Raw genomic sequence first — 20,606 nt, 5'->3', positions numbered from 1 at the left:
TATGATTCAAGTATATCTATTTCAGTCAGCGTACATAATACTTCTTTAAACTGAAGAGCGATCTGTTTTCTGAAGTTATTTTGATACTTTCTCCCTGGAGCTAAATTTGGGAGAAAATCTCTTCAAAACATGATAATGCATTTTTAGAGACAGCAATGCTGGAATATTAAGTAAGTAAAAAACAACCAAGTGAATCAAGGCCTACCTTATTTTATATCATTGAATTTGTAAATTCTCTTAATATAAGCTATATAAATTCACAACTCAGCAATTTAAATTTATAATAGAAATTTATAATCCAACTAAAAGAAATCCATTGCTACATAACTAAAATTATGTAATCATTTATTTATAAAATAACAAAAATTTATGAATAGATCTGTTTATTGTATTGTGAAAACGGTCTTGGTACATGAGAGAAACATTATATACTTTGAGGACAGCATTCAGAACTGTTAAGATAAAAGACAAACTGTAATTTTAAACTCAATCTTGATTTAAGGGAAAGGCTATAAATTATTGGCTGGAATGCATTCAGCATGAACTCAGATTCTATATAACATATAAGCATGAAAGAGTACAAAAGATGTTGGAGTCCAGGGAGTCCATACCTAAATTTTAACTGTAAAGCTTCAAGAACTTTTTGTTTATTTTTATATACTAGTTTTCTTCTGTGACAAGTTGATTTTATCTCCAAGACTTAAGGCCATTCCCTGTAAAGAAAAATGAAGATATTTATATTTTTTTAAACTATGTATAATCAGTAGGTTATTCCATATTAATTAAGCCCCCATTCAATGACACCATTATCAACAACAAATCAAAGACATACCAAACAGACTCACCAAAACTTTACTGGGTTAATTACCTTTTAGTGCTAGATTTTCAAGTAGTCACTAGATTTTTTTTTTTTTTTTTTTTCAGCTGAAGTCTCGCTCTGTTACCCAGGCCAGAGTGCAATGGCATGATCCTGGCTCACTGCAACCTCCACCTCCTGGGTTCAAGTGATTCCACTGTTTCAGCCTTCTGAGTAGCTGGGATTACAGGCATGTGCTACCATGCCCAGCTAATTAGTCACTAGATTTATACCTTGGCTTTCAAAAAATTCTAGAGAACCCATTTCACAAAAACTCCACAGAAATCAATCTGGTTTTAGGCAAATATCCCAGAACGAGGGGCCCAAAAGGTGAGAAATTTTAATGAGAAAGGTTATACTTTACAGCATACTATTATTATATATGTATAAGCATCTAATGCTAAAAAGATATTACATACAGAAATAAGAAAGTCATAAATTCCTCCTCCCTTTGTTCTGTCCAGAGATACTCTCAAAAAGAGGAATCGTTACCTGACTCTTTGCACGAATTCTTATGTGGCCAGTAACAGCAGCATCTGGTCCCTGGTGAATTGGCTTCTCAATGCTGACATTTGCAAGTGCATCTTCACCAAATATGGAACGAGCATAAAGGTTGGCTGCCATAAAGCCACAGTAACCAGAAAGGGCCTGGAAAAAAATTTGTGATAAATTCATTACTTTGCTAGATACCTACGTATAGGAAAAACCAAACAGCATAAGTGATTTTTTTTTATTTAATTTGAGACAGAGTCTTGCTCTGTTGCCCAAGCTGAAGCTGGAGTACAGTGGCGCATTCTCAGGTCACTGCAACCTCCACCTCCCAGGTTCAAGCGATTCTCCTGCCTCAGCCTCCCAAGTAGCTGGGATTACAGGCACATGCCACCACACTAATTTTTTATTTTTAGTAGAGACGAGGTTTCACCATGTTGGCCAGGCTGATCTTAAACTCCTGACCTTAAGTGATCTGCCCACCTCAGCCTCCTGAGTACCTGGAATTACAAGCACATGCCACCATGCCCGGCTAATTTTTGTATTTTTAGTAGAGATGGGGTTTCGCCATATTGGCCAGACTGGTCTCAAACTCCTGACCTCAGGTGATCCGCCCATCTCGGCCTCCCAAAGTGCTAGGATTACAGGTATGAGCCACCACACCTGGCATAAACTATTTTAGAATGTGCCTCTAGCTGAATAAGGAAGAAGACTGAAAAGAAAACAAAAAAACTAATCCCACTATACAGTTCAGTCACTGCACTAGGAACAAGTAGGATACTATATTCCAATAGAAAGAGGTAAGCAGATTCAAACATCCTATGAATGGCACTGCTTTTCTCATGTTGAATAACAAAAAATGTGCTAGAGGAAACATAGGAAGGCCAGAAAACTACTATACAATTCCATCAGATTTAAGAATTTCCTAGTCAAATTTTACCTTCTCTGGTGTCAGGCATTTCATATTGGTTGACTTTAATATGTGCTGTAAGTAGTCATTTAAATCAATCATATTGGTGTTAACTGTCACCTGTAGAGAAGGGGAAAAAAAAGTCAAGGAGATCATAAATCTTATAGTGAGAAAGCTGTGAATTACTGGTATGTCATATTAAAAACTTGTTCCTACTGTTTAGGTTGGAAAGAGTAGACACCAAGAAACTAAGTAACATCTATAAAATCCAACAAGCTGCAGGTTGGCATCAGTACCTCCCAATAAAGATAACTTCAGAGATTCAATATGAAGCATATAGAATATTTCTTCTTTTTTGAGACAGCGTCTCATTCTGTCACCTAGGCTGGAGTGCAGTAGTGTGATTTCAGCTCACTGCAGCCTCAACCTCTCAGGTTCAAGCGATCCTCCCACCTCAGTCTCCAGAGTAGCTGGGACTACAGGCATGCACCACCACACCAGGGTAATTTTTGTAATTTTTCTGTAGAGATGGAGTTTCACCATGTTGCTCAGGTTAGTCTAGAACTCTGAGCATGAGCAATCTGCCTGCCTCAGCGCCCCAAAGTGCTGGGATTACAGGCATGAGCTACCGCACCTAGCCTCATAAAGAGTATTTCTAATAAAAGTCAAGGCTTAAAGGGCCAAAGTTCCTCAACAGACCATGAACTTTGTAAAGCCTTTTTCAGACACTAGATTAAATGGTTAACTTTTAGTCATACACAGAAGGGATGGAATATCATCCATAATGTCCAGACCTATCAGATTAGCTATAGAACTGCTACTCTAATCAATTTATAACAGCAAATTACCAATCTACTTACATGATTTCTAGTTAAGGCTAATTTGCAAGAATAAATACTTAAAGACTACTTGCTTTTCATGTCAGATACTTTTTAGAGAGATCAATTTTATTAGCAAACTCCTCAACATCAGTCAAAAGGAAGAAAGATAAAGGACTATGGGAAAATCTCCCAAAGACTAACTTTGTTTTCCCATTCAAATTCGGCCCACATCTGACGGAATTCTGCATCAGTGCAAGTTGCAGGCTGGATATAGTCCATGATGTCAATGTGAATATCACTGAGGACCACACAATTTCTGTCACTTGCTGCTCCAGAGACATCATAAACTGCAATTACATATACAAAAAAAGATCCACAATCACTGGGGAAGCTTCAATTAAAAAAATTTTAATATCCAAATATCCAAACAACTACAATATTAACAATAAGACTGTTTATATAATACTATGTACAGAGCTCTATTCTACATGCTTTACAAATGTTACTTAATACTCCCATCAATTCTATCTTATAGTATTATTATCTTCCATCTTACACATGAAGAAATGAAAGCACAGAGTTTTAAATAAGTTGTTCCAGATCACAAAACTGTTAAGTGGTGGGGACAGAATTTATTTTTTGTTGTTAAACCAATAATTCAATTCAGTGAGTACTTATAAGGCAGTTGCAGCGTTCTAGGCACTGCAGTGGATATACAAGCAGACGATGTTCCCATAGAAGATGCTTAACTAATATTTTTGAATAAATATTGCTGACCCACACTACTTAATGAGACAACATTAGTCATCCCTCAGTATTAATGGGGAATTGCTTCCAGGACCCCCTATGTATACCAAAATCTATAGATGCTCAAGTCCCTGATATTAAATGGCATAGTTTTTGCATAACCTATACATATCTTCTCACATATTTTAAATCATCACCAGCTTAATTACAGTACCTAATACAACATAAATGCTATGTAAATAGTTATACTGTATTGTTTACGATATAATGACAAGAAAAAAATCTGTGTATGTTCAGTATAGACACAATCATTTTTTTTTCTTAAATATTTTCAGTTCGTGGCTGATTGAATCTATGGATGTGGAATGCATGGATACAGAAGGCTGACTATATTTGCTTCTATGACCATCTCTTCCACAGTAGAGAGTTATAATCTGATTGGAGCTTGCATTTCTCTTTCTAGGCTCTTTTCTTGACATTCTTCCACATTTCTACTTTCAGAGAAAACTGAGGCTACCAAGAATAAGCTCCTTTAATTTTCAGGCCCACATCTAAAAACAAATCTCTCTCTGAATCAACTTTCACATCCTTCCCTCTCATATGTTTCAGAGAAGTACTGCCTCTTTTCTTCAAGATTAATACTTTCTGCCATCTGTGATCCCTGCTTTGGTCCAGGACCCCATTCCAATCATTATCTCTTTCATTCTTACATCTTTACCTTCCCATTCTCTATCAACTTTCTTCCCTTGTAGTCTATAAATATACTCAAGGTTGTCCTTATCTTCAAAAAATAAATCCTCACTCATTCTTGCCTTCTCTTCTTGGTACTACCCTTTCCTATTCCTAATTAAAGCCAAGTTCCTACACTCAGAATAGTCTACACTACCTTTATTTCTTCATCTCCTATTTAGTCTTCAACCTACCACCAATGCCCAAGATGTCCCACAATAAATGTTTTAAAATCCCTAATAGCCAAATCCAAAAGACCTCTCTTTCAGACTTTAATAACTAGTTATTTGATCCTGTGCAGCTTCAAATACTTCCTGAAGGTTTTTCCTTACTTTTCTAACCATACTTCAGATACCTTTGTAGGATCTCTTTCTCCTCTGACCAAGCTTTCAGTATTGCTGTTTGCTTGGATTCTGTTTTCAAATCTCCCCTCTTTTTAGTCTTTATGCCCTCTGTGGGTGATTTCTTCTATTCCTGTGGCTTTTAAACAATGAGACAGAGCCTTGCTCTGTCGCCCAGGCTGGAGTGCAATGATGCGATCTCAGCTCGGTGCAACCTCCACCTCCTGGTTCAAGCTATTCACCTGCCTCAGTCTCCCAAGTAGCTGGGACTACAGGTGTGCACCACCATGCCTGACTAATTTTGTATTTTTAGTAGAGACAGGGTTTTGCCATGTTGGCCAGGCTGGTCTCAAACTCCTGACCTCAGGTAATCCACCCACCCTGGTCTCCCAAAGTGCTGAGATTACGGATGTGAGTCACTGTACCTGGTCTATCTCTAGTTTAGACCTCTTGTTCGAGTCCCAGACTCACATCAAACTGTCCTTGAATATCTTTAGACACTCTAATACTGAACCTGCTCAAAATTTAACCTATTATGTCTTTCTGAAGTTTGTTCTTCTCTCCCGTATATACTGTTTTGGTAATGACATAAACAACCCAAAAAACTCAATCTGGAAATCTGAGGGTTACTCTAGCTACTTCTTCTTCCACCACTAACCATACCCTTAACAACATATTCATCCTTCTCTCCATTCCACTACTGGGTTGGCTGAAGTCCTCTGGCATCTCTCACTTGGGCTTCTGTAATAGTCTACTAGTTAATCGTCCTGCCTCTTCCAATCAATCTTCTATAGTACTGTCACAGAAAGATATAATGTTATAAGCCACTCATTTATAATTGCTCAATGATAAAGTCTGAAATCCTTAGCATGACAAATAAAATAGGAAGGTTAGTTATCCTGCTAACCTTCCTAACATCATTTTTTTCTTGCCATCATTCTCCAACCCATTCTAAACTCCAAGTATATCAAATCACTTGCATTTGTTCTAACTGCATCCTCGTCTATGTATAGTGTTCTACTGAGCACTAGCTCCTCCACGAAATCTTTTCTAACCTTTTTCCCCAATCCCCCAACACTCTGACAATTGACCAAATCCCTTTACGGATTCCTACCTTACTTAGTACAGGCTTTTTCTTTCACAGCACTTACCATTACTTATTGTACATATCTATTTTATATATTTGCTTTCCCTTACTCAAACACAATCTATCATTTTTTCCTCACCATGGTAGCCCTATCCTTATGACAGAAATTGCAACAAAATAAGCTTATTGACTGAATGACTCTATATAAGCTAATCCCTAGGTCTGAAATACCCTTGTGTGCCTAGCAACAAATGACTCAGGTCAAATATTATCCTTTGATAACATACCATCTTCCTTTATAAAGCCTTCCATGCTGTAAGCATCTTTTTTTCTTAACCTCAAAGCATATAGTATATAAACCATCCTGTATCACATTGGACTATAATTATATATTTCCTTACCCATCCCCTTTTGCCTGACAGTTTCTTGAGGACAGTGACCCTATCTGGTTCATTTTTGTACATCCAAAACATACTACAATGCCTGGTACCATAGAGAGTGCCTCATAAATTAAGAATAAATGGATTCAGATCCTCTCCTCATACAATGTCCCCAGCTAGTCACTACAGAAATTCTTTAGTAAAAATATTCACACATTACATGCCATGAAACAGCACCTTACCTATATTACCAAAAATTATTCCATTTTCTGTTGATGCTACTTTGACATTAGCTTTAATATTTGCAAAATCATGAGGAGCAAGAGTCAAAGGAGATGGCTTTTCCACAAGTTTCAGATCCCCTGAAAGAAAGAGTTTGGATACAGTTAAAATATATATACATATATCACATTTAGCAACATGAGATGTATTTTTTTTCTACACACACACACACACACACCATAAAACCTTAAAATGTATGCAGCTTAACAGTTTATTGTTTTCCCCTTGATATCTTGAAGTTCCTTAACTCTTGCATAAGTCATACGAAATTTGATGGGGTCACTGCACTGTTCCCATATACAATTTACATTTTCCAACTTCAAAACCAGATGTGGAAGTGAGCAGTCTGATTCATATGTCTTTATTAAGGAAAAAAAAAATACATCTCATGTTGCTAAATGTGATATGATTTATTACTTTGGTCACATGTGGTATCTAACAGTTATGCATTCAGAAAATACTTAGTTCTGTAATGAGGCAATCAGAAATTTAACTAAGTGGGCCACCTGCTCAATCTGTGACTTAAATAGCTCTAATTATGTCTAGAAAGACTGACATTCACTAGATTAAGCTTCTTAAATGAATCCATCTGAATGTGCCAAGAACATAAGAAAGTCAGTATGACAGAGGTTCAAAAAACTGGAGTTGAAGGAAACTAAATGGTAATGAAAAACTAAGCCTTGGTTCAAAATGTCAATAAATGTTCAAGAAAGAATTTTTATACTGAAACCTGTGCACCTCCCTTAATCTGTCATAAAGATGTACTATGTGACAACATCTTTCCTTAACGGTAAATTTCCTCACCTAGTGTAGCTAATTCTAATGTGCAATTCTGCAAAGTATCACTGGTTTGGTTTACAACAAGTACATCCAGGACAATATCATATTGGTTGACATGAACGTAAGCTTCTGCATATACAGGATCTGAGAAACCTGTCAACTGGGTGACCTGTCAAAACAAAAATAAAGATATAATCAAATGACCAGCTGCAATTTCACCAAACATATCCTAGCCAAATGATTAAGTCTGGTAGGTTATTAACAGAGTTGCTTAGATTAGAAAAGTCATTTTCAGATAGGTAAAATAAAATTGTTTTGTCATGCAGAAATGGAAATTGAAACTGGGACATCAGAAATAGCAAGTCCTAGAGGTTTTTTTTTTGTTTTTTTTGTTCGTTTGTTTTTAAAGTTACTCAAACAATACAGAATTTAAAACTCTGATTTAAAAGATGGCATCCAAACATCTATTTGTTTTTAAGCTCAATAACTCAGTATAAGGTATTATATATGTTGATTTTTGAGCTTATAAATTCAGTAGTAGAAAGATGTTAAATATGTTTAGCAAGCACATTAAACATTATCCCAATTTAACCAACTGAATACATTTGGATACACTTTCATTTAAATCCCTCAGTAAGTATCTAAACTCACTACTTGCTCTATAAAACTCAGGATTCAAATAAAATCCAAATCATGTGGTAGCCCTTGCTACCTATACTCAGGAACTAAACAAATAATATAGTAAGAAATGATTATAATACCACAAAGATAAAATTACAAATGCCCTCCCACTCTAAATTTTAACACACCCAAAGTATAGCACTTTAAAAATGTAATACTGTCACCAAAAGCATAGGCAATAAAAGAAAAAATAGATTAAACATCAAAATTAAATGCTTTTGTGCATCAAATGATATTATCAACACAATGAAAAGGCAACCTACAGAACAGGAGAAAATATTTACAAATCATGCATCTGGTAAGAGGGTTAGCATCCAGAATATTAAGAACTCCTGAAATTCAAACAAAAAAAATCAAGCAACCCAATTTAAAAATGGGCACAAGACTTGAACATTTCTCTAAAGGAAATATACAAATGGCCAATAAGCACATGAAAGGACACCCAACATCACTAATCATTAGGAAAATGCAAATCAAAACCACAATGAGATATCACTTCACATACCCATTAAGATGGCCATTATCAAAAAAACAAAACAAGTATTGGCAAGGATATGGAGAAATTGGAACCCTTTTAAGAATGTAAAATAGTGTAGTTACTATGCAAAACATCATGGAGGTTCCTCAAAAAATTAAAAGTATAATCACCATATGATCCAGCAATTCTGCTTCTAGATATATACCCAAAAGAAGTAAAAGCAGAAACTTGAACAGATATTTGTACATCTGTGTTAAAAGCAGCATTCTTCATAGAAGTCCATGTACCCAGGGATGGATATATGGATAAACAAAATGTGACATATACTTACAATGAAATATTATTCAGTCTTAATAAGGACGGAAATTCTGATATATGGTATAACATGAATGAATCTTGAAGACATTATACTGAGTAAAATAAGCCAGTCACAAAAGGAAAAATACTGTATTGTTCCACTTCTATGAGGTACTTAAAATAGTCAAAATCACAGAGACAGAAAGTGGACTGGTGGCTAGGGGGAAGTAGGGGTTGAGTGGAAGTAGGAATGAGGAGTTATTGTTTAATGGTCACAATTTCAGCTTTGCAAGATGAAAACAGTCCTGGAGATGGATGTATAACAATGTGACTGCATAACAATGTGAATTTAATTAATATCAAAGAACTCCACACTTACAAATAGGTTAACATGGAAAATATTTTGTAATTTTTATAATTCAAAAAAAATTTTTTTAATTTTATAAATGTAATATTATTGATATCAATTCCCAATTTTAAGGGAGAGAAATTGTTTTAGTTCCAATTCTGCTACTGACCTTATCTTAAACAAAATCAATATAAGATTGTTCACTCAATCTACTAGATAAGAGATTAAACTAGATCACTGATTCTTAAATTTATATATTTAAGAAAATAGAATCGTTTTCCTAATAAAATTCTATATGGAACTCAATATATTAAGAATATAAAAGTAAATTTGCTTTATTTCAAGTAGCAGGGAACAAGAGAAGTTGAGGTCAAGGTGTGGGAAGAGGCCAGGGCTCTGCCTGTTCAGCTTCCCTTTAAAAAGCTCAGTTAACCTTTAAGGATCCCCTCCCCTCAACTTCTATTTATTGGTCTATGATTTCACACACAACTGGATCAAGTTATAAAACCATCTGATGGATTTACAGTACTATCACATATAGTAGTAAAGTACTTCATTAGCTTCTGAGTTTCAAATGAAGTTTAATGAACCTATCACAGTGACTTGATAAAAACTAATGCTGTATAACTATTTATTTTTCTTTTAAAAATAGCAGGACTAACAACTTCCTTAAGGAGCCAATTTAAATAATTTAAGAGTCTATCAGACATTCTGTTACCTTGTTAAGTTTAGATGCTAGGGGATCTGCTGCCTCTTTCCTCTGTGTGTTACCCATTGCTGCCAGCAAACTCAACTGAAACTGATCTTCCTTGCAGTTCATTTCATTCTTAGCAGTTAGTTGCATGAAGGAAATGGGGTCATCAGGCTGTACTGTCACATTCCTCTTTTCAGATTCTTTCTGTGTTGAGAACAGAACAAAGTCTCTCTTCAATAAGAAAAGATCGTTTTTAGAGGCCTTTAACGGGGACAGCCCTCACATATAAAGACTGAAAAATCAACAAAACAACAAGAAAACCCACAAAGCACTTTTTTTCTTTTCTTTCTTTTTTTTTTTTTTTTTTCTCTGAGACAGAGTCTTAACTCTGTTGCCCAGGCTGGAGTGCACTGGTGTGATCACAGCTCATTGCAGCCTTGAACTCCTAAGTTCAAGCGATCCTTCTTCCTCAGCCTCCCAAGTAGCTGGGATGACAGACACATACCACCATGCCTGGCTAATTTTCTCATTTTTTGTTGAGACAGGGGCTTGCTATGTTGCCCAGGCTGGTCTCAAACACCTGGCCCCAAGCAGTCCTCCTGCCTCACCCTCCCAAAGTGCTGTGATTACAGGTGTGAGTCACTGCACCCAGACACAAAGCACTTTTGTTGCTTCATCATAGATACCTTACCTTTTGGGATAATTTCTCTTCTTCTAGTTTAGCAGATAACATGTGAGAAAGGGACTGTCTGCATTCCTTATTGAAAATGTCATTCATTAAAGGTGAACATTCAGACAAGACCTTGAGACACAGGGAAATTCGATCCACATCATCATCAGTAATTGGCTTCTTAGGAAGAGAAGATTTTCCCAAATGCAGGATAGTAGCCATGAGCAACATAGCCTCAGCAACAAAAGACTAAAAAAGTAGAGAAATGGATTACTGATATTGTCATGATTCTCAGATTGCAATCATATCACTTAATTATAACTCACAATCTAGGAAATAAACCTAAATTTTCACTTTACTTGAGTAAGATTTCAATTCTTTGGATTTTATGTCCGTATCTGTTTTTGCATCCTTCTCTTTCCTTTCTACTCTTAACTGCCACTCTCTAAGACTTGCATTAGTTCTCAATTTGAGACAGCAATGGCTTTTTAACTGTTTTCCTTTGCTCCAGTCCTTCCCTGAAGTAACCACTTCACATGTTGATGCTGTCCTTTTTAATCCCAACTACAGGAAAGTTAAAAGAATGATGCACTCTACTAATTGTTAACATTTTGCCACATTTGCTTACCTATTCTATATATATACGCTTATTTTTTTGGCTGACATATGAAAGAGTCTTCACCTCATAAATACTTAGCATTCATCTCCTAAGAGAACAGTTTCCTACAAACCACAAATATTTTCTCACCTGAAAAATCCAACAATGTTAAAATATATCTTCTATACTCTGAATCCAAATAAATCTTCCTAAATTGCTTTAAAAATTTTTTTTTTTTTTTGAGACGGAGTTTTGCTCTTGTTACCCAGGCTGGAGTGCAATGGCGCGATCTCGGCTCACTGCAACCTCTGCCTCCTGGGTTCAGGCAATTCTCCTGCCTCAGCCTCCTGAGTAGCTGGGATTACAGGCACGCGCCACCATGCCTAGCTAATTTTTTGTATTTTTAAGTAGAGACGGGGTTTCACCATGTTGACCAGGATGGTCTCGATCTCTTGACCTCGTGATCCACCCGCCTTGGCCTCCCAAAGCGCTGGGATTATAGGCGTGAGCCACTGCGCCCGGCCCTTAAAATGCTTTTTATTTTTTAAATCCAGGATCAGCTTCATGAATTTTATTTGGTTATTGTTCTCTTTCATCCCTTTTAATCTAGACCAGTTCTCTGCCTTTTTGTTTTGAATCACATTTTTTTTTAAAAGAACTGAAGCCAGTTGTTTTGTAGAATGTCCCACACTTTTGACCAGAATACTAGATAGATGATGTTTTGTATTTCACACGGTACTGCATCACAGGTACCTAAAATTAGGCTATCCCATTATTGGTGCTGCTAAGCATGATCACCTGCTGCTGTTCTCTTAATTTTTATACTGCACCAATAATTTCACTCCCCATGTAAATAATTTTAATGAATGTCAGCCTTCATATCGAGGTCCATATTACTTAGCCTGCTATTCAAAGTCTTCCATAAGTGATTGCAACTTACTTTTTTAGTCTCATGTAGCATTATCCTGACACAATATGCTCTATGTGTTTGCCTTTGGCTGAGTATTGATCTGCACACATGCATGAAAAACTACTGGAGACTTGGGGAAAAACCTGCAGAAGAGTAAAGTATGTATCCTCCAAACTTGGATACTGTCTCCAAAAGGAGAGGAAAGAGAGGAAGGGACAGAAAAAAATCTGAGGAAATGACTGAAAATTTCCCAAACTGATAAGAGATATAAACCTGCAGACCCAACAAACTCACTGCAGACCCAACAAAATCAATGAACCAGAAGTACAGCAAGCATGAAGAAAACCACAACAAGAATCCTATACCTACAAAGGTAACTTTCAAAACTGTACAAAAAATAAACTTTTCCCAGACAAAAACTGGGAGAATCTGTTGCCAACAAATCTACACTGTAAGAAAAGTTAAAGCAAGCAAATTCTTTAGGCAAAAGATATATGATACCAGAAACTCAGTCCTACACAAACAAATGAGGAGTGTTGGAAATGGTATGAATGAAGAAGCACCAGTGAGATAAGCAACCAAACTTCCTTCTTGTACCAAACACTGCAAACACTATTAACTCGGTATGTTACAAGAAACTGGCTCTTTTAAGCAGATATCAGCAAACACTTTCCCAACTTCCAGAAGTGACGCAACCAAGAGAGGAAAGCAAACTCAACTCTGAGATACAAAATATGTTGGAGGCTTTAAAAAAGCATACTTTAAAGATTACCCTGTGACCAGATCTGAATAAATAAATGCCCACAAGAGAGTTACGACATAAATTACTGCTCATAAATCAAATCAATTGATAAGGGATAATATACCTGTAAATTATCTGGCTCTCATTTATGGCTTTTCTTATGATGGAATTAAAAAAAGAAAAACCCTTTGAAAATCCCCAATCTAAAATGGAAATGCCCAATTGTATTTAAGATTAATGAAGGGACCATACACTTAATGGACTATTACATAGCTATTAAATATTATGATTATGACTAAGAAGAGTTTATAGTAACATGGGAAAATGTTATAATGTTAAGTGCAACTGCACTATTGTAAAATACAAAACGATTACTAGTAGGGGAAAAAGTAGTTTACAGATAAAAGCCAACTTAAACTCTTTTTAGAGGAAGGAAAGATTTCAATTATTATATCTGGTAATGTAATTCTATCTTTTGATGTTTCTATCTCCTCCACAATATTAACAAGATTTGTACTTGAGTGCTATAACTATGAGTAATTTTTTTTGTAGTTTCAACATCATTCCTTGTTTTAGTAATACTGAAAAATAAATGAAAAATAACATTCACGATTCTATCATAGACCTTTTTAAAATGGAGGCAAAATAAAGACTTTCAGGCAAATGAAAGCTAAGAGAATTCTTAACCAGCAGACCTGTGTTATAAGAATGATCAGTTGTTTAGGCAGAAAGGAAATATCAGATAGAAGTCTGAATTTACACAAAAGAATAAAGAGCACATAAGTGGTAAAAATGCAAGTAAATATAAGACTTTTTCTCATACTAAAAAAATCCTGAGTCCAGACCCAGTGGCCCATGCCTGTAATCCCAGCACTTTGGGAGGCAGAGGCGGGCAGATCACTTGAGATAGGAGTTTGAGACCAGCTTGGCCAACATGGTGAAACCCCATCTCCACTAAAAATACAAAAATTAGCCAGGTGTGGTGGTGCATGCCTGTGATCCCAGCTACTTGGGAGGCTGGGGCAGGAGAATCACTTGAACCCAGGAGGCAGAGGTTGCAGTGAGCCGAGATCGCACCACTGCATTCCAGCCTGGGCAACAGAGCAGGATCCTGTCTAAAAAAATAAATAAAAAATAAAAAAACTTTAAAAGTTAATTATTTATAATAGACAAATGGATAAACAGAAAGTGGTATATATACATATGTACAATAGAATGTCATTTAACCTTAAAAGCAAGAAAATTCTAATATGTAACAGGGATGAGCCATGAAGACACAATGTTAAGTGAAGTCAGTTAGACACAAAAGGACACATATTGTATGATTCCTCTTATATGAGGTACCTAGAATAGCCAAGTTCATACAGACAGAAAGTATAAGGTTACCAGAGGCTGGGGAGGGGGGCGGGAAAGGAATGGGAAGTTATTATGTACTGGGTAGAGTTTCAGTTTGAAATGATAAAAAAGCACTAGAGAGCCGGGCGCGATGGCTCATGCCTGTAATCCCAGCACTTTGGGAGACTGAGGTGGGTGGATCATGAGGTCAGGGGTTCGAGATCAGCCTGACCAACATGGTGAAACCCCCATCTCTATGAAAAATACCCAAATTAGCTGGACGTGGTGGCGTGCACCTGTAATCCCAGCTACTCAGGAGGCTGAGGCAGGAGAATCGCTTGAACCTGGGAGGCGGAAGTTGCAGTGGGCCAAGAGTGCACCATTGCATTCCAGCCTGGGCGACAGAGCGAGACTCCAACTCAAAAAAAAAAAAAAGCTCTAGAGATGAATTGCAGTGATGGTTACACAACAATGCAAATGTACTTACTGAACACTTCAAAAAGGTTACTTATATGTAATGCATACTTTACCACAATATAAAAAGAAAGAATAAAAAACACCCAGAAGGTACTTAACTCCACCCTGCTCCCAACTCTCAGCTTACACCTGGCTATGCATGTTCCCTTCCCATTTCAGTCCAGACACTATAAAAATAACTCCCTCCAAATAGTTATTTTTTTAAAAAGCAAGAACTGACCATTTAAAACAAAAATAACAATAATATATCATGGGGTTTATAACATGACAAAGAGGACAACAATAGCATAAGGATGGAAGTAGGGACTGGGGGAATGGAAGCACAGCTAATCCCTCAATGCAATCAGTTCCAGGAACTCCCTCGGATACCAAAATGTGTGATGCTAAACTCCTTTATATAAAACAGCATAGTATTTACACATAACCTATGCATATCCTCCTATATACTACAGATCATCTCTAGATTACTTAAAGACCTCACAGAATGTACAGGCATAGCCTGGAGATATTGCAAGTTAGGTTCCACACCACAATAAAGTAAACATCACAATACAGTGAATCACATTAATATTTTGCTTTCCCAATGTTTAAAAAAGTTATGTTTTACATTATATTGTCATCTATTAAGTGTGTAATACATGTGCAATAGCATTATACCTAAAAAAATGTATGTAAAGGCTGGGCGTGGTGGCTCATGCCTTTAATCCTAGCACTCTGGAGGCTGAGGCGGGCGGATCACCTGAGGTCACGAGTTCAAGACCAGCCTTGCCAACATGGCAAAACTGTCTCTACTAAAAAATACAAAAATTAGCTGGGCGTGGTGGTAGGCACCTGTAATCCCAGCTACTCGAGAGGCTGAGGCAGGAGAATCCCTTGAACACAGGAGGTGAAGGTTGTGGTGAGCCAAGATTGCCCCACTACACTTCAGCCTAGGGGACAGAGCTAGACTCTGTCTCAAAAAAAAAAAAAGTACATACTGTAATACTGTAATTTAAAAATACTTTATGCTGAAAAATGCTAAGAATCACCTAAGCCTTCAGCAAGGTATAATCTTTACACTGGTAGAAGGTCTTGCCTCCATGTTGATAGCTGCTCCCTGATCAGGGTGGTGATTGGTGAAGGCTGGGGTGGCTGTGGAAATTTCTGAAAATAAGATAATCAAGTCTGCTGCATCGAATGACTCTTCCTTTCACAAAAGACTTCTCTATAGCATGCAATGCTGTTTTATAGCATTTACCCACAGCAGAACTTTTTTCAAAATTGAAGGCAATTTAAAAATCCTGTTGCTACTTTCATCACTACGTTTACAAAATACTCTAAATTCTTTGTTGTCATTTCAACATCTTCTCAAGGAGTCAGCATCTATAAAAGAAGTAGATTCTATCTCAACAAAACACCTTCTTTGCTCATCTATAAGAAGGAACTCCTCATCTGACAATTTTCTTGGTCTCGTGAGAAAATATCTTCAGAATCCACTTCTAATTCTATTTCCCTTGCTATTTCCATCACATCTGCAGTTACTGCTTCCACTGAAGACTTGGACCCCTCCAAAGTCATCTATGAGGGATGGAATCAACTTCTTCCAAACTTCTGTTAATACTGGTATCTTGGCTGGGCGGGGTGGCTCACACCTGCAATCCCAGCACTTTGTGAGGCTGGATCACCTGAGGTCAGGAGTTCAAGACCAGCCTGACCAACATGGCGAAACCCTGTCTCTACCAAAAATACAGAAAATTAGCCAGGCTTGGTGGTGCATGCATGTAATCCCAGCTACTTGGGAGGCTGAGGCAAGAGAATTGCTCAAACCTAGGAGGTAGAGGTTGCAATGAGCCCAGATCACCCCATTGCACTTCAGCCTGGGCGACAAGAGCAAAACTCTGTCTCAAAAAAAAAAAAAATCCTTCCACAAATCAAGAATGTTGTTAATGGCATCTAGAATGGTGAATCCTTTCCAGAAGGTTTTTAATTTACTTTGCCCAGCTCCATCAGAGAAATCACTGTGACAGCTATAGCCTTTAAGAAATGTGTTTGAGTGTGACTGGGATAGCACATTTTCTTGCACCAAGTAATTGTGGTGTTGCTAGCAGCTGAGTAGGGGAGAGTTCCGTGGTGAAGTAAAGGGAGGGATTCACGTAGGTATTCATGTAGCCTTGGTCTGAACTATAAAGAAGTAAGCTGATGCTGGTTCTGCTATTCCAGGACCAGCAGAGTGAATGTCATGCTATCATTATTGAATCACCAGTTTGAAATTTAAAAACAATAAAGACTCAAGAAACAGTCCAAAGAAATTCTAGAAATCTTTAAGTACATATTTCAGTTACCAGGTAAACAGATATGAACCAAACTTTCACAGGCAATTTAATCACTGGCTGAAAGTTCCAGAAGACAAGCTACAGATTATCACTGAGGTGACAAAAATGTGGCATAATGCCAATTTACTAATCAATAATATCGAAGACAATTCAAAACTCCAACATGGCTTTTTGTGGCACATAGCATCTATATAATTCCATCTGTCATCAATTGTGCCTATTATGTATATTTCCTTGGCTTAAAGAAAGCCTTAACCCTTGATCATTCAGATGCAGTGAAATTTTTTTACTCTCCAGCTTCTAGAACTTCATCAAGGACAAGGCCTACAGTATTTTCTGGAGGGATAATAATGCCTGTATCATTGTAGAAAACTATAAGCTACAATGTACAAAAGACAGGTGAACTATTTGGATTAGTAGTAGGCCTCATGAAGTTGTTCTCTGATTACAAAGATTTAAAGTTACTATCAGTGGACTCCTTTTCCCAATTAGAGATGATTACGCTAATCTACAATGCAAAGAACAATATGGTGAAACCCCATCTCTACTAAAAACACAAAAATTAGCTGAGAGTGGTGGCAGGCACCTGTAGTCTCAGCTATTTGGGAGGCTGAGGCAGAAGAATTGCTTGAACCCAGGAGGCGGAGGTTGCAGTGAGCCAAGATCGCGCCAGCCTGGTGACACTCCAGCCTGGGTGACTACACTACAGCCTAGGTGACAGAGCAAGACTCTGTCTCAAAAAAACAAACAAAAAAAAAGAGCTTGAATCTAAAGCCTATAAATAAGATATAATATACATCATTCAGCTAATGTTTACACACTAAAAGCCCAGACATCACCGCTATGTAATAAATCCATGTAATAAAGCTGCACTGTATCCCTTAAATTTATACAAATAAAAACAAATAAAGCCTGTAAACAAATTGATATACATGTTGGTAACCATGAGCTAGAAGCTCTAATAAAGCACTTAAGTAAAATGTTCAAAGAAAATGAATAATACTAAGCCATTCTTGACTGGCCCTGGTAGCTTATTTTAGATATTTACTTTTTTCTTTTAGCCTATCAACTTTTAAACATTTTAGACCAGGCCGAGCACGTTGGCTCACGCCTGTAATCCCAGCACTTTGGGAGGCCAAGGCGGGTGATCACCTGAGGTCAGGAGTTTGAGACCAGCCTGGTCAACATGGTGAAACCCTGTCTCTACTAAAAATACAAAAAACTAGTGTGGTGGCAGGCACCTGTAATCCCAGCTACTCGGAAGGCTGAGGCAGGAGAAGTGCTCCAACTGGGGAGGCGGAGGGTGCAGTGAGCCAAGATCACGCCATTGCACTCTAGCCTGGGCAACAGGAATGAAACTCCGTCTCAAAAAAAAAAAAAATTAGACCAACCTGTTATTCTCCAAAAACTAAGGAAATAAGAGTGATGCGAATGAAACTGTTCCAATTTAGAAACCTGCTGTACAGAAAACCAACATAATACACAAAGCTGAAGGAATCAAAAGGAGTCACATTTATACAGGCCCAATGTGAATGTTAGAAATTGCTGTGGTAAGACATTGTGACCAACTCTGCCCTACTACCACAAATGTTCTGTGGATTCTGTTTCTTAAATAATAAGAGTTGAAACTACTCCTTGATCTGTTGCTGCAGAATGGATGTTGTGAAAACATTAATTTCTTTCTACATCACCATCAGAGCTCTTGGGTGACCAGCTAAATTGACAATGAGCAGTAACATTTTAAAAGGGGTCTTTTTAGCAGGGCCAAGGTTTAAAATTAAAAATTATAAAATAAAAATAAAATAAAAAAATAAAAGGAATCTTTTTTTTCTGAGCAGAAGGTCTCAATGGTGAGCTTAAAATACTTGATAAACCATCCTGCAAAGAGATGTGCTGACATACAGGCTTTGTTGTTCCACTGACAGAGCACAGGCAGAGTAGATTAAGCATAATTCTTAAGAGCCCTAGGATTTTCAAAATGGGAAATGAGTAATGGCTTCAACTGAGCCACTGGTTGTATTAGCCCTTACCAAGAAAGTCAGCTTATCCTTTGAAGCTTTGAAGCCAGGCACTAACTTCTTTTCTCTAGCTTTCAAAGTCCTAGATGGCATCTTCTTCCAATATAAGATTCTTTAGTCTACACTGAAAATCTGTCGTTCAGAGTGGTCACCTTCATCAATGATCTTGGCTAGATCTTCCAGATAACTTACTACAGCTTCTGCATCAGGACTAGCTACTTCATGTCAAACTTGTACGTTCTGAAGACAGGCTTCTTTCCTTAAACCTCATGAACGAATCTCTGCTAGCTTCAAACTTTTCTTCTGGAACTTTCTCACCTCTCTCAGCCTTCATGGAATTGAAGAGAGTTAAGGTCTCACTCTGGATTAGGCTTTGGCTTAAGGGAATCTTGTGGCTGGTTTGATCTTCTATGCAGACCACTCAAACTTTCTATCAGCAATAAAGCTGTTTCACTTTCTTATTCATGTGTTTACTGGAGTAGCACTTTTAATTTCCCTCAAGAGTATTTCCTTTGCATTCACAACTTGGCTACCTACTTGGCAAAAGAGGCCTTGCTTTTGGCTTAGCTCAGCTTTTGACATGCCTTCCTCACTAAGTTTAATCATTTCTCACTTTTGATTTAAAGTGAAAGACATGTGACTTTTCCTTTCACTTAGAAGCCATTGTAGGATTATTAATTGGCCTAATTTCAATATTGTGGTATCTCAGGGAATAGGGAGGCCCAAGGAGCAGGAGAGAGATGGGGTAACAGCCAGTTGGTGGAGTAGTCAGAACACACAATTATTTACTATGTTTACTGTTTTATATGGGAATGGTTCCTGGCTCCCCAAAACAACTATAATAGTAACATTAAAGATCAAAGATCACAAATTACCATAATAGATGTAGTAATAATGAAAGAAGTTGAAATACTGTGAGAATTACCAAAATGTAACACAGAGATATGAAGTAAGCATATGCTTACTTAGAAAAATGGTGCCAACAGACTTACTCAACTCAGGGTTCCCACATACCTTCATTCGTTAAAAAAAAAATGCAGTACGTGCAAAATGTAATAAAATGAAGTATGCCTGTAAATGCTATGTAAATAATTGCTACACTATATTGTTCTCAAATTTCTAATTTTTTTTTGGTTTATCGTTTTTTAAAAAGGTATTTTCGATCCACAGTTGGTTGAATCTGCAGGTGCAGAAGCTGTGAATATGGAGGACCAACCACATACCATTGTAAATGGGTGTTCAGTCAAAACAGTCAGAAGCCACAATGAAGGTATGAACTACAGATGAGAATAATTTAAGACATTCTGGGATAAAACAGACAATGACAGACTGGATGCAGATGCTGGAGAGAAGGACATTTCCTTCACTAGTCCTGAACTAATCCTAGCAAACCAAGGTGACTTCATAAATCCGTGAATCTCTTCCACAGGAATAATCACATGACATTATTATTGTATTACTTTGTTAATTTTAATTTTTTTTTAAAGCCCAAACAGAAGAGGAATATACTTTATCAATTTTAGAGTAATATATTGCTGTGTCCACTTCCACTATTAAATCATAAACTCTTTCATGATTGAAACCTAGTATTAATTTTTGCATCCCTCACTGTTCAATGTATAT

At 37.1% G+C, this 20,606-nt stretch overlaps 1 protein-coding gene and 1 pseudogene across 2 annotated transcripts in view; one reads left to right on the top strand and one right to left on the bottom strand.

Annotated features, from left to right (window-relative positions):
* Positions 1–328: 328 nt before the first annotated feature.
* COPB1 (COPI coat complex subunit beta 1) overlaps positions 329–20,606 on the bottom strand; it is a 44,092-nt gene continuing 23,814 nt past the window's right edge. For both annotated transcript variants that reach the window (XM_012456599.2, XM_012456600.2), the window contains exons 15-22: positions 10,613–10,840; positions 9,946–10,125; positions 7,447–7,591; positions 6,603–6,722; positions 3,278–3,423; positions 2,286–2,375; positions 1,349–1,504; positions 329–713 (exon numbers count right to left, since the gene is read on the bottom strand). In XM_012456599.2, the coding sequence (XP_012312022.1) occupies positions 654–713; positions 1,349–1,504; positions 2,286–2,375; positions 3,278–3,423; positions 6,603–6,722; positions 7,447–7,591; positions 9,946–10,125; positions 10,613–10,840 (1,125 nt within the window). In that variant the 3' untranslated portion in view covers positions 329–653. The remainder of the gene's footprint in view (positions 714–1,348; positions 1,505–2,285; positions 2,376–3,277; positions 3,424–6,602; positions 6,723–7,446; positions 7,592–9,945; positions 10,126–10,612; positions 10,841–20,606) is intronic.
* LOC105719986 (geranylgeranyl pyrophosphate synthase-like) lies at positions 12,413–20,270 on the top strand (annotated as a pseudogene).

Source organism: Aotus nancymaae, unplaced genomic scaffold, assembly GCF_030222135.1.
Source record: "Aotus nancymaae isolate 86718 unplaced genomic scaffold, 86718_ANA_hifiasm-v0.15.2.pri h1tg000059l, whole genome shotgun sequence".
Classification (NCBI taxonomy): Eukaryota; Metazoa; Chordata; class Mammalia; order Primates; family Aotidae; genus Aotus; species Aotus nancymaae.
The sequence above is the reverse complement of the archived record's forward strand: the minus strand, read 5'-3'. Positions and strand labels throughout refer to the sequence as shown.